Genomic DNA, 14240 nt, shown 5'->3' on the forward strand with positions numbered 1-14240 from the left:
TCCCCTATTTTCCTTCTTCCCCTCCAAGTCTAGCTGGATTTCAGAGTTAAGTTTATGATTATGAATGAAAACTAAATAAGAGGGGTGGGGGAAAAAGAGAGAGGAGAGTGCACACCAGTTCACAATGACAGCTCCCACACTGAGGACTTCATCAAGCGCTAATCCTGCCCGACTGTGTACTAAGGTGACTCATGTGGAATTGCTAGTGTATGCCTGATCTTGACCTACAAAAGAGTGGCAACATCACATGATATAATTTCTACTTATGCCTTTAACACTTGAACAAACTCCTAAAAATGGAGAGTGATAAGATGCAAAGATAAATCAAGAGTCCTGGCTTTCCTAAACTCCACCCGACCCAGTCTGGTCCTAACCTTGCTTCCACACTGCCTCCCTCCAGGGTTCTGAGCATGCAACATAGGCTGAGGGGCTCTTTGGTCACATGTGGTGGCATGAACCATCAGCTGGAGTGCTGAGGACAAGACACACTCTGAATTCATCCCTAAGTGGGGTCACTTTAGGTTCCTGGCAGTTACCCCCAAAATCAAGAGCCCACAGAACAACTTTGCTAGGTCAGCAAACCTTGATCCACACACACACCCCTCCCCCCCTCCGGCCACAAAAGGAGGGCGTGTTTACCGGGTCCATGTTTATTTCCAGAAAGTGATGCAAAAACAGAAGAAATACATCCAGACACCACTCTCTACAATAAATAGCCTCCCCCTCCCGAAGAAATAAAAAAGAGACACCCGTGTGTGTACACACCGGTTCAAAGTGACCTCGCCTGGTGAGATGTGCACCCTTCAAACCCTTCCTCTGCACCCACCCTCTCTTGTCTCCTCGCAGGTGGCCCAGTCCGCCCGCAGTCGCCTGAGTCTTCTCTGTTTGGCTGGCTGTTGTAAAAATGCATGTTATCTTCACTTTCAGGTCAGAGATTAACACAAGTGTCAGACCAACAGTTGAAAGTTACTGACTGGACAGGGGAAGAGAGCAGCTCTCCTGGACTCCCCACCCCGACCCCTCCACCTCGCAGGAAGCCATGAAGTCCCTCTGGGTCCAAAACTCTCTGGAGTCCATTCTCCGTTCTCCATGGAACCATGGGTCAGAAGCAGCACCAGGTTCGTGACTGTAGTTCAGGCAGAGAAAGGGGCAGGGGACACTCCTGTCATATTTCCTTGTGGGCCAGGAAACAAGAAGTAAACCCCAGAATCCTTCTTGCCCCGCTTCCTCTCCAACCAATCACTATACAGGGAAGGGATGGGGAAGAGCTGGGGCTCTCCACCCCGCGTCTGTTTTCTAAGTTAGTCGGCACCTTCCAATTCAGCGGCATTTTCTCAGTTGGGAAAATAGTTATAAAACTGGCCTTCGGTTTCCTTATCAAAAGGAGAAGGGGCCCCAGCCGGAGAGGAGCTGTCGCCACTGGAAGGATAGGGGGATATCCTCCTCCTCTTAGTGTCTCCTTCGCCTAGTCCTGAGTCGCTGGGCTCTGGCTGGAGGGAGGTGACCTCAGGCCACAGCGAGGGGGAGGAGCCCTGTTCCTCTGAGGATCCCAGGCCCGGGTCCATGGGCAGAGTTCGCATGGGCCTGAACCAGCCAGCTGGGCTCATCTTAGGGGGGTACTGAGGGGCCACGGGCCAACCAGCTCCAGGCGCCAGGACATCTTGGCCCCGGTAGTAGGGCACAGCGGGCCCCGGGGCAGAGGGTAGGAGTGTGGGCTTCATGCTCACAGCTCGGAACTCCGCTTCATAACTGTGTTCCCGAGGTGTCCCCAGCCAGTAAGGCTGTGAGATCATATCCTTGGGCTGGCCTGGAAGGTCGGGGTAGAAACGGCTGGGAACAGGATACTGGTTGGATAGAAGAGGTGAGAAGGGGTCTCCCCCAAGCAGTTGACAGTTGGGTCCAGGTGGCGAGGGGACACTCGTATCAACAGATGCGTACATGCTAAAAAATAAATAAAAATAAAAACAGTGAATGAGGGGGCTAGAGCGATAGCTCAGCAGTTAAGAGCACTGGCTGCTTGCTCTTCCAGAGGTCCTGAGTTCAATTCCAAGCAACCACAAGGTAGCTCACAGCCGTCTGTAATGAGATCCGATGCCCTCTTCTGGTGTGTCTGAAGACAGCTATTGTGTACTCATATAAATAAAATAAATAGAGAGAGAGAGAGAGAGAGAGAGAGAGATATCAAGGCTATATCAGGCTTCTAACAAGATCCAATCTCAAAAAAAAATTTTTTTAAGTTAATGAGAAACCAAGTCACAAGCATGTCTCTTCCCTCCCCCTGTTCCTCTCTCCCTGGCCTGCCTGGTCCCCAGACCCCCAAAGCAGAGACAGGGCATGCTGAACACTGAACCACAGTCCCATCTCAGAAAGACCAAAGGGGATTTGAACTCAGGACACTTACGACTCAAAGTTTTCCCGGAATCCTTTGGCAAAGGGGTTGTTGTCGATTTTCAGCTGAGTGATCTAGAGACAGGAAATAGAGTTCTCCGAGTCCCCTCTCCGCAAGAAGTCTGTTCCACCCTCCCTCCTGCAGATGCCTGTCCCTGGGGCTTACCTCTGCATTCTGGTAGGCAGTCACTGCAATGAACTGGGTCTCTTGGAAAGTAAAGACGTGCGTGTTAGAAGCACTGCAGGCAGCCTCTGGCTCTCCATCATTCACCTCCACGATGTGCAGCCGGGGCTGGTACTTGTGGAGAGACTGCAGGACGATCATCTGGAGAGGGGCCAGGGGGTGACAGGGTCACGGAAGGAGCTGGAAGGAAGGTCCTCCTGACCTCATGCTAGCCTCATCTCTAGATGCACTCTCCTATGTAACTACTAACTCCACAGTGAGACAGACTAGAAAGGATGCCTGAGTTCATCTTGTGGCTTCGCCCACCTTATCACCATGCAACTTCCCCTAAGCATCCCTACTGGAACTCACCAAGTAGGCTGGCTGGCCAGCGAGCCCTAGGGATCCACCTGTGTCCCCGCCATCCCCTCCCAGTGTTTAAATGACTGGTTCATGCCATTACAACTGGCTTTTCTTTTCTCTTTTAACCTGGGTTCTAGGGATGAAACTCAGGTCCTTGTCTTTCCAAGGGAAACATTTTACCAACTGAATCCTCTCTCCGGCTCCAGGTTTTAAAAAAAACAGGACTGGGTCTGTGGAGACGGCTCAGCAGATAAAGGCATTTGCTGCCAAGCCTGGTGACCTGAGTTTGATCCCTGGGATCCACGTGGTGGAAAAAGAGAATCAACTGTAGTAAGTTGTCCTCTGACCTCCACAAACACATCATAGCAACTCACTCCCCCACAACTAACTAACTAGGTAACTTACTAAGTAAATAACTAAATAAGTAGATAGATGATGGATAGATAGATAGATAGATAGATAGATAGATAGATAGATGGATAGGTGGGTAGATGGATAAATGGATAGATGGATGGATGGATAGAGGAAGTAAATGCGTAGAACAAACCAAAACAAGACCAAACAATTGTTCAATGTAAAGTCACTTTCACACTGAACATCCATTCCCTGAAACTCTAGGACCATCTCGGTGACAGATCATGATCTAGTGAAGAAGTCCTCATGTTGTTCTGACTTGTGCTGACCCAGGAGCAACCACTGCCAGAGGTCCAGTGTCCACCCATCTCATTGTCTCCCAAAGATGGGTAGGAAAGACTCATAGAGAGGAAGAAAAGGAGCCGGGGCATAGAGCATCTCAATTGCTCAATATCTAGAGCTACATCAATCAGGCCTGGTAGTGCATGCCTGTGATCTCAGCCCTTAGGAGCAGACGGAACAGAAGTTCATGGTTATCCTTGGCTATGTAGGGAAGAGAGAAGAAGAGGAGAGGAGAGGAGAGGAGAGGAGAGGAGAGGAGACGAGAGGAGACGAGACGAGACGAGACGAGACAAGACGAGACGAGACGAGACGAGACGAGACTCCAACAGTACAAAGTGGGTCTTAGGAAATGTCAGGGGGTAGATCTCGGACGCATAGGCAGGTGGGGCTGACAGTCCTACCTGGGTCACATTGTTGGAAGCCCCCTTGTTGTTGGTGAGCTTTAGCTTCCCAAATGAAACTTCCTGGCGCATCCAGTGGGCTCCGGTGTTGGGGGAGTCTGGGTGGACATATAAGCGGTTCCCTGTGAACAGTTAACCTTATTGTCAAGTATTGACCAGACACTGGAGATATGGAATTTTGTCTCTTCTGAGTGGACCGTGAGAAAGATGCAAGGGAGAGGACAGGCAGGCTGAGCAGGGGCAGATAAGGGCAGAGAATTGAGCAGAGTGAGTCTCTTTCTCCCTCCCCCACTCCCCACCTCAATTAAATCAAATTAGAGAGGAGGTAAGAAGCCAAAGGATAGGCTGTAGGATTCAATCCTTCACATCGGGGTAAGGGCTTGAGTAATCCACCAGGGGGCGCCCTGTCTAGGAGAATCCACCACTCCCGAAGCATGTACCTGGCATGCTGCCTTCTGCCTTTCCACACTGCACCCACTTGCCGCTCTGGTACCGCCAGTGGTGCTGGTCCACCAAGACCACATCCACAAACATCCTGTAATGGCTTGTGGGCTCCAGCCCGGCCACGGTGAAGGACAGGAATGGGAACATTCGCCTGTGGGGAACAGAGAAGTTCCAGGGACCATCAGCCGGGGCTCAGTGGCAGTCACCTGTGTGCATGTGTCAAGCTGTACCCGGCCTCCATTTGTCCTCAAGAGCCAACTGACAAGTGTGTCATAAGGTAGCTTGTGTGTCATAACTAGCTTGTTAGTTATTAAATATAGATGTAGGGCTGGAGAGATGGCTCAGTGGTTAAGAGCACTGGCTGCTCTTCCAGAGGTCCTGAGTTCAATTCCCAGCAACCACATGGTGGCTTACAACCATCTGTAATGGGATCTCTAGTCCTCTTATGGTGTGTCTGAAGACAGCTGCAGTGCAATCATATACGAAATAAATAAATAAATAAATAAATTTAAATATACGTGTGTGTGTGTAAAACAGAAAATTAATTCGTAGTACTGAAGAAATGGCTCAATGGTTAAGAGCATATAGTGTTCTTCCAGGGGGACTGAGTTCAGTTCTCAGCACCCACATCAACTTATAACAGTCTTTAACTCCAGCTCCAAGGTGATCCAATGCCTTTGGATTCCACTGACACCCACATGCCCCCCCCCACACATTATTAATAATACATCTTTTTTTGTTTGTTTGTTTTTTTTGTTTTTTGAGTCAGGGTTTCTCTGTGTAGCCCTGGCTGTCCTGGAACTCACTTTGTAGACCAGGCCGGCCTTGAACTCAGAAATGTGCCTGCCTCTGCCTCCCAAGTGCTGGGATTAAAGGTGTGTGCCACCACACCCAGCAATACATCTTTTTTAAAAAGTTAAATTGCACTAGCTAGTGTGGTAGAACACATCTTTAATCTTAGCACCTAAGAGCAGAGGCAGGAGGATAGCTGAGTTTGAGGCCAGCCTGGTCTATAAAACCAAGTCTCCGGATAGCCAGGACTACACAGAGATACCCTGTCCTCAAAAACAAAACAAAACCAAAAACAAAATTAAATTGTTCACACTTAACAATGATCACATTCTACCAAAAGCCAAGGTACACACAACCCGAGAGTCTCTTTTCAGTGTTTTGATGTGTTGTACTGTGGCCCGGGCTTGAGCTTACTTGTGTCTTTGTCTGAGGTAGCTGAAGAACAGACAATGGCTACTGTGCATTGCCCCCAATTCTGTGTTCAACCCTGTCATGTTGGTAGCTTAGAGTCAGCTGCAGGGCACCAGCAGACACAGTAAATCAGTGCCTACCCCTCTGTACTGCTGATGATTAAACCCAAGGCTTAATGCATGACGGGCAAGCACTCTACCACTGAGCCACATCCCAGCCTGCAGACTTTTGACAACGCTTTCCTCTCAAAAGACCAGTTACTAGATAATTATCTGGAAACCACTGTCTCTAACATTAGTGAGCTTCCTGCATGGGCCAAAGGCACCAGGCAACCCTTTAAAGATAGTCCCAGAAGGTGGCTGTGCTTGAGTCCAACCGTGACTCTCCCGCTCTGCAGCACACTCCTGCCCCATGGCAGTCACTGACAGGTCCTCCCTGTTCCACACTCTATAGTGTGCCCTGCCCCAAGCCTGGCCTTCAGAAACTCATCAAACACCCTAGGTATCCCGAAGGCTCCAATCGTTCTTATGCTTAGTCTTGGGTCCCAGGAAAAGCAGAAGTTGGTGGGTGGGTGCGATCCTGCATGACCCTCCCTTGTTCTAAAGTGAAAACATCAAAAAAGGGAGCCCTCTCCTGCAAAGGCCTCCCCACCACTTCCACCATGGCTGCCCCCCATTATCACGATCACGACAACCACCACCTCTATATCACAACCACCATCATTCTGACCGCTATCTCCACCATCACAGTGACACCGTCTTCACCAGTACAACCTCCAGGGTTGTTACTGTCACTTCCACAGTCATTGCCGTTGCCATTACCATGATTACAGCTACGGTGTCTCCAGCCACCGCCCCCACCCTCCCACCACCAATATAGCCACCATGTCCACCATAATACAGACACGGCTACCTCCATCTCTACAGACACCACCTCCACCACATCTGCAGCTACCGTCTCTACAATCTTATTAATATATCCACCGATTTCACCATGTCTTCTATCTCTCAAGCCACCACCTCCATCAAAGCCACCACTCCCACCCTCACTCTGGCTATGCCTCCCCCGTGACCATGGCCACCGTCACTCCCGTCACCACACCCACCATCTCCATCATAGTTACAGCCACTGACTCACAGTTGCCGTTACAATAGTCTTGACTTTCATTATCACCATCACAGCCGTCCTGTCTCCAAGGGCTACCATCACCATCTCTTCTGTCCACTCTAGCCACAGCCTTCACTGCCACAGCCACCATGGCCAGCCTCTGCATCACCAGTTCCAATGACTGAGCTCTGCCTTCATGCCCCAGCCAGGGGTGGGGAGCGGGTGGGGAGAGCGGTGTGGTCAGAACAACAGATTCAGACACTCAATGGACATCCCTTTAGGTCCCACATCCCACCTCTCAGGGAGCCACATAGGATAGGAAAGCTCTTGTCTCTTAATCAAGAAACCTAGGGGCTGGTGAGATGGCTCAGTGGGTAAGAGAACCCGACTGCTCTTCTGAAGGTCCAGAGTTCAAATCCCAGCAACCACATGGTGGCTCACAACCATCTGTAATGAGATCTGACTCCCTCTTCTGTTGTGTCTGAAGACAGCTACAGTGTACTTACATATAATAAATAAATTAATTAATTTTTTTTAAAAAGAAAGAAACCTAGAGACTAGAGGAGTCTCGGATTCACAATGTAGCTAAGGATGACTGAATTTTCCTGCCTCAACTTCCAAAGTGCAAGGATTACGGGTGCACACCACTATACCCAGTCTGTGTAGTGTTAGGGATCCACCTAAGACATAGTGAAATTTAGACAAGAATTCTACCAACTTTGCTACATCCCTAGACCAAGAGCTAAGTATGGGGAGAATATTTTCAATCCATTTCCCTCACCCACTCACTGTAAGCCGTTCAGATTGTAGTTTCTGAAATTGAAGCGCTTAGCGCTCTTCTGTAGATCAGGGTTTGGTTCCCAGAGCCACACCAGGCAGCTCACAAGTTGTCTGTATCTCTAGTTACAGGAGGTTCAACAGCCCCTGGCCTACACAAGAACCTGCACACATACGGAGCACATAAACTCACAAAAGCACACATACATGTAGATAAAAATAAGTTTAAAGCAGGGCATGGTGGCGCATGCCTTTAATCCCAGCACTCGGGAGGCAGAGGTAGGTGGATCTCTGAGGTTGAGGCCAGCGTGGCCTACAGAGTGAGTTCCAGGACAGCCAGGGTTACACAGAGAAACCCTGTCTCGAAAAACCAAAAAAAANAAAAAAAAAAAAAAAAAAAAAAAAAAAAAAAAAAAGTTTAAAAACCAGGGATCTGGGTGTGGGTGGCGCATGCCTTTATTATTATTTGTTGCTTTTAAAAACATTTTAGACTTGTTTTTACTTTTATTTTTTTATTTTATATATGAGTGCTCTGCTGCATATACACCTGCAGGCCAGAAAAGGGCATCAGATCCCTCTATAGATGGTCATGAACTGCTATGTGGTTGCTGAGAGTTGAACTGAGGACCCCTGGAAAAGCAGCCAGCCAGTACTCTTAGCCATTAGACATCTCTCCTGCCCTGTTTTGTTTTGTTTTTTTTTCCAAGACAAGGTTTCTCTGTGTAACCCTGGCTGTCCTGGAACTTGTTATATACACCAGACTGGTCTCAAACTTAAGAGATCCGCCTGTCTCTACCTCCCAAATGCTGGGATTAAAGGTCTGTGTCACCACTGCCTAGCTTTTTATGTATGTATGTATGTATGTATGTATGTATGTATGTATGTATGTATGTATTTGGTTTTTTGAGACAGGGTTTCTCTGAGTAGCCCTGGCTGTCCTGGAACTCACTCTGTAGACCAGGTTGGTCTCGAACTCAGAAATCTGCTTGCCTCTGCCTCCCAAGTGCTGGGATTAAAGGTGTGCACCACCACTGCCTAGACTATTTTATTATTTTGAAACAGGGTTTCATATGTAATTCTGGCTATCCTAGAACTTGCTATGTGGGCCAGGCTGGCCTCTGACCCACAGAGGTCCACCTGCCATGCCTGGCTTGGCACTTGTCTTTAATCCCAGCACTCAGGAGGGAAAGGCAAATGGATCTCTGTGAGTCTGAGGCCAGCCTGGTCTCCGTATGCAGTTCTAGGGTAACTAGAGCTACTGGACAGGGAGACTGTCTTAAAAGGGTAAGGTGGCTGGAGAGATGGCTCTGCTTTCCCAGATGACCTGAGCTTGATTCTCCGCACCTACATGATGGGCCACAACTACCTGTAACACATGCATGAAGATGTAATATTCATACTCATAAAAAACAAAAAGCATGTATACTTTCTTACCTAGTGACCAGGTCTCATTCATATTTTCTATTCTAAAGGAACAGAGTAGCAAATACTTTTTGGTGCTAAATATAGAACCCAGGGCCTCGCGGATGCTAGGCTAGGGCCTTGCCACTAAGCCCCATCCCCAGCCTCATACCATGTTTATCCATCCTCCACTTACTCACAAGCCAGCTCATCAAAACAGTCCTTGGAGATACAAAATGTCTTGAAACTCTACACCTGAAGACACTGAAGCTTATAGAGAGATTGATGAACACCCCACGCTACAGTTTCTGTCTGTCTGTCCTACTGTTGTCCCTCCTGATAGTGGGTGACAAAAGATACAGGAAAATTGTAAGTGAAAGGCAAAGGAGAGGGGGGGGTCTTAGTTTCACTTTAAAAGATGGCGAGATGTTGTGCAATCACGAAGACGTGAGTACCCAATGCCCACATTGAAGAGGAGGAGGAGGGGAAGAGGAAGAGGCAGCCTGGTGTGGCGGCATATACTTAGAATTCCAGAACTGGGGAAGGAGAAACATTTAGATTCTTGTGGTTTGCCAACCAGCCTAGCCTTCTAGGTAGACTCTAGGCTAATGAGACCCTGTCTCAAAAATAAACAAACAAACAAATTAATTAATAAATAAGCCAAGCATGCTGGTGCATGCCTTTAATTCCAGAATTTGGGAGGCAGAGGCAGATCACTGTGAATTTGAGGCCAGCCTACATAGAGAGATTCTGGAAAGAGAGGGAGAGAGAGAGAGAGAGAGAAAGGATTCCAGAGGAACGACTTTCAAGGTTAACCAATGGCCTTCACACAAAGGTGCATACTTGTACATACATGTACATGTATATACACACACACACACATGCATACACACTACTGAAATAAACAGCAGCTAGAATCCCCAAATTGCTCCCTGATCTACATGTTGCTTTACTAGGAAGAAACCAGTAGTGGAGATGAATCTGCTACCAAGTTGACCTCCTTAAAACAACTTACAGAGTCAACATCCCATGACTCTCTGCTGCCCCAAGGCTAACCCGCCTAGCGATGATTTTTACAGGGCTGTGGGACATGGCAGGGAACATAGTGAGTTCTAGGCCAGGCAAGGCTACACAGTGAGACCTTGTCTCAAACAACAAAGCAATGACTAGTTTCAGACATCAATCAACTTTCCATGGGATTGACCAGCTGAGTCCCCTTCAGAGCAGGTGAAGAACAGCTAGGCTTTTCTGAGTAGCCATTTCCAAGAGATTTTGAGACTCCTCCTAGTCCTTGGGCCCAGACTCCGGAGGAGGAGGTAGAGGACTCTTGAAACAAGTGTTTTGTAAAGATTTGAGTTAAATTGGGGTTGCAACTCAGTATAGGAGTGCATGCTTAGGGTCTGGAGAGGTAGCTCAAGGTTAAGAGCACTGGCTGTTCTTCCAGAAGATCCAAGTTCTATTCCTAGCACCCACATGGCGGCTCACAAGTATCTGTATCTCCCGTTCCAGGGGATCTGACACCCTAATACAGAGATATATGCAGGCAAAACATCAAAGTACTTTAAAAATAAAAATAAATAAATAAATAAAACATTGATTGCCTAGCATCCATGAGACCCTGGGTTTAATATAGTGCCACCAACAACGAAAAATCCATGGGTGGAGAGGTGGCTCAGCAATTAAATGCACTTGTTTTGGGGGCAGGAGATATGGTGACCCACTTAAGAGCACTGGCTGCTCTGCTAAGAGGACCTAGTTTCAATTCCCAGCACCCACATGGCAGCTCACACCTGACTGTAACTCCTGTTCCAAGGGATCCAGCACTCACACAGACATAGATGTAGGCAAAACACCGATGTACATAAAATTAAAATAAATAATGTTTTGTTTTTAAAGAAGCACTTATAGCTGGGCGTGGTGGCGCACGCCTTTAATCCCAGCAGTCAGGAGGCAGAGGCAGGTGGATCTCTGAGTTCAAGGCCAGCCTGGTCTACAAATGGAGTTCCAGGACAGACAGGGCTACACAGAGAAACCCCATCTCATTAAAAAAAAAAAAAAAAAAGAAGCACTTGTTCTTGCAGAGGATTTGGGTTCAATACCCAGAGCCCACACACATGGTGGCTCACAACTACCTATAACTCTGCCTTCAACCTCGTCTTCTGACTTCTGAGCACACCAGACATGCATGTAGTGTGCAGACATACATACACATGAGCAAAACACTCGTGCATTAGATGAGTAATTACTAAACATTCGATTTTATAATTACAAAGCATTAGCTTTACAAATAAAATAAATCTAAATTAAAAAAGAAAGTCTGAAAGGTTAGTGGGATACAGTGTCTTACACTTAAAATCTCAGCACCTAGGAACCTGAGGCAAAAGGTGTGCTGCACACTCAAGGGTAACCTGGATACAGGGAGCTGGAGGCTAGCCTGGAGTGAGCCTCTGTCTTACCAAAAGAGAAAAAGAAATGAAAGGCTGGAGAGATGGCTCAGTGGCCAAAAATACATTCTGCCCTTACAGAGGACCCGTACTTGACATCTTTTTTTTTTTGTTTGTTTTTCGAGACAGGGTTTCTCTGTATAGCCCTGGCTGTCCTGGAACTCACTTTGTAGACCAGGCTGGCCTCGAACTCAGAAATCTGCCTGCCTCTGCCTCCTGAGTGCTGGGATTAAAGGCGTGCACCACCACGCCCGGCTGTACTAGACTTCTCTATAGGCTCCAAACCACCTATATAATTCTAGTTCCAGGAGCTCTGACCTCCAATCTCTATAGGCTCCTCCATACGCATAGCATATACATGATCTCCCACACACACATGTACTCATAAAAACATATTTTAAAAGTAAAAGTAATTTTAGAAGTAAAATAAGTAAAAAAAAAGTAATTAAAAATTGTGAGAGTTGGGACGATGGGGAAAAGACACTAAGGCGCTGTGGCACTACCTCACATGAAGTAGGAAGGGCCTTCGCCACCCAGACGTCACATAACCAAACGCATCTGCAAACCGAGCTACTTAACACCAGCTCTCCCCAAAGTTATCTTAATTATAATAATCAACCAATCACAGCCAGAAAAGTGGGGATTACCAGCAATTAGTACCCACCCACACACCCACAGGGATCGGCCTCTCTTTCCTACTGAGAAAGCCTTTCGTCCTACGGCTATTATTTGTATTTACCATTCACAACACACGCTGCACACAGAAGCATGGGCTCAGCCTGCACTCAGTGCTCCCGGGTTGTTCCAAAAATGCACCAAGGAGACTCCAGACTCTTCTTCCTGTTTGTTTGTTTGTTTGTTTGTTTGTTTGTTTTAAAAGTATTATATCTAATAGAAAGATGGTGGTACATAGCTTTAATCCCAGCACTCAGGAGGCAGAGACAGGCAGATGTCTGAATTCAAGGTCACCCTGGTCTACAGAGAAAGTTCCAGGGCAGCCTGTCTCAAAATCCCTGTTAGGGGGAACCAAAGAAAAAGACAAGTATTAATTTTATTATTTTTATTCTGTAGGGAGGTATATGCCTGCGTGTTGGGGTAACCTACTCCTCACGAGTATGTGGGGGGATCTGAACTCAGTTTGTCAGGATTACAGGAAGCATCTTCACTTCTGAGCCATCTCTCTGGCTCACCTCAAACTCTTCTTGCGCTCAATTTCCCTCTCTGAGCCCCACTAGAACCGCCCTCATTAGCTGTCATCCCCCCTGTTCTCCACTCAGAACCAAAAGCATCATCGCTACCACAGATCCACACTAGTGGGTGAGCCCAGGGTGGGTGGGAGAGGAGGGACCAGGGACAGACTGAGTCAGCCCAGGACCAACGGCTGAGGGGCTGTGGCTAGGTCTGGGATGGAAGAATTTTTCAAAAAGAAAGAAAGCCGTGGGTGATGTGGTAGTGACTTACAGGTCACTGAAACCCACAGAGGGACAGGCCAGCCTGCCAAAGCAGGAGGACTGAAAGGACTCTGCTCTGAGCCCAAAACTCTCAGCAAAAGGAAACAGCCAGGACCTCCCAGATAGCTAGAGCTCAAACTGAGAAGACACAGAGGCCACAGGGCTTGGTAGGGCTGAACTAACGGCGGTATTCCCTGTCTTCTTTCCAGGATGGGACCCCTGGGATCTGATCTGAAGAGAGGCATCAAAGGAAATGATGGGGAGTCACTGCCCCATCCAACAGGGACCCCATGTCATGCAGTGTGGCCTTAGGACCCAAAATGTGAGGATTGCCCCCCCCCCCACACACACACACGATGCTAGCACACTCTTATGAAACACTCAAAAGGCATTTAGGAATTTCTTTTTTAGGTGTGCTAATTGGATTTTAAAAATTATTTATTTATTCATGTGTGTGTGTGTGTGTGTATGTGTGTGTGCACTTGCATGTATATATGTGTGCGCATGTCAATGTAGAAGCCAGAGGACAACTGAGATATAATTTCTCAGGCACTGTCTGTCTGTCTGTCTGTCTGTCTGTCTAATCTATCTATCTATCTATCTATCTATCTATCTATCTATCTATCTATCTAAACACAAGGGTCTTTCATTGGCCTAAAGGTCTCTGATTACTCTAGGCTGACTGGCCAGGTATTACAAACACCACCATACCTAGGTAATTGGATAATTTTTTATTTTTTGTTTTTGTTTCATTTGTTTTTTTGAGATGGAGTTTCTCTTTATAGCTCTGGCTGTCCTGGAATTCACTCTGTAGACCTGGCCTTGAACTTACACAGATCCACCCGCCAGTCTCTGCCTCATGCCAGGTCCTCACGTTGGCAAAGCAAGCACTTCACTGACTGAGCCATCTCTTCAACCCTGGTTGATTTTTTTGTTTTTTGTTTGTTTTGTTTTGTTGTTGTTTTTCTTATTTTTACTTTTCTTTTCTTGGATGGTGGAGGTGGTGGACAATACCCACATGTCACAGTGTATGTTTGGAGTTCAGAGAACAATCTATGGGAGTCAATTCTCTCCTTCAACCATTTGGGCCCTGGCAATCAAACCCACAGGGCAATCAAACCCAGGTTGTCAGGTGTGGCAGCAAATGCCTTTACCCACTGAGTCGTTTTGCCAGCCCTTTTTTTTTTTTTTAATTCCACTTTTAAGTCAAGCATGGTTTCACTTGTGATCCCAGCATTCCCGAGGGTGAAGCAGGTGGGTTGAGAATTCCAGGCTAGCCTGGAATACATGAATTAAGATCTTGTCTCAAAGGCCGGGCGTGGTGGCGCACGCCTTTAATCCCAGCACTCGGGAGGCAGAGGCAGGCGGATTTCTGAGTTCGAGGCCAGCCTGGTCTACAAAG

At 47.4% G+C, this 14240-nt stretch overlaps 1 protein-coding gene across 1 annotated transcript in view; it reads right to left on the reverse strand.

The window, feature by feature from the left end:
- Positions 1 to 634: 634 nt before the first annotated feature.
- Tbx21 (T-box transcription factor 21) overlaps positions 635 to 14240 on the reverse strand; it is a 17604-nt gene continuing 3998 nt past the window's right edge. The window contains exons 2-6 of the mRNA XM_021177762.1: positions 4452 to 4606; positions 4012 to 4133; positions 2555 to 2713; positions 2402 to 2463; positions 635 to 1941 (exon numbers count right to left, since the gene is read on the reverse strand). Of these exons, the coding sequence (XP_021033421.1) occupies positions 1335 to 1941; positions 2402 to 2463; positions 2555 to 2713; positions 4012 to 4133; positions 4452 to 4606 (1105 nt within the window). The 3' untranslated portion in view covers positions 635 to 1334. The remainder of the gene's footprint in view (positions 1942 to 2401; positions 2464 to 2554; positions 2714 to 4011; positions 4134 to 4451; positions 4607 to 14240) is intronic.

Source organism: Mus caroli, chromosome 11 (assembly GCF_900094665.2).
Source record: "Mus caroli chromosome 11, CAROLI_EIJ_v1.1, whole genome shotgun sequence".
Classification (NCBI taxonomy): domain Eukaryota; kingdom Metazoa; phylum Chordata; class Mammalia; order Rodentia; family Muridae; genus Mus; species Mus caroli.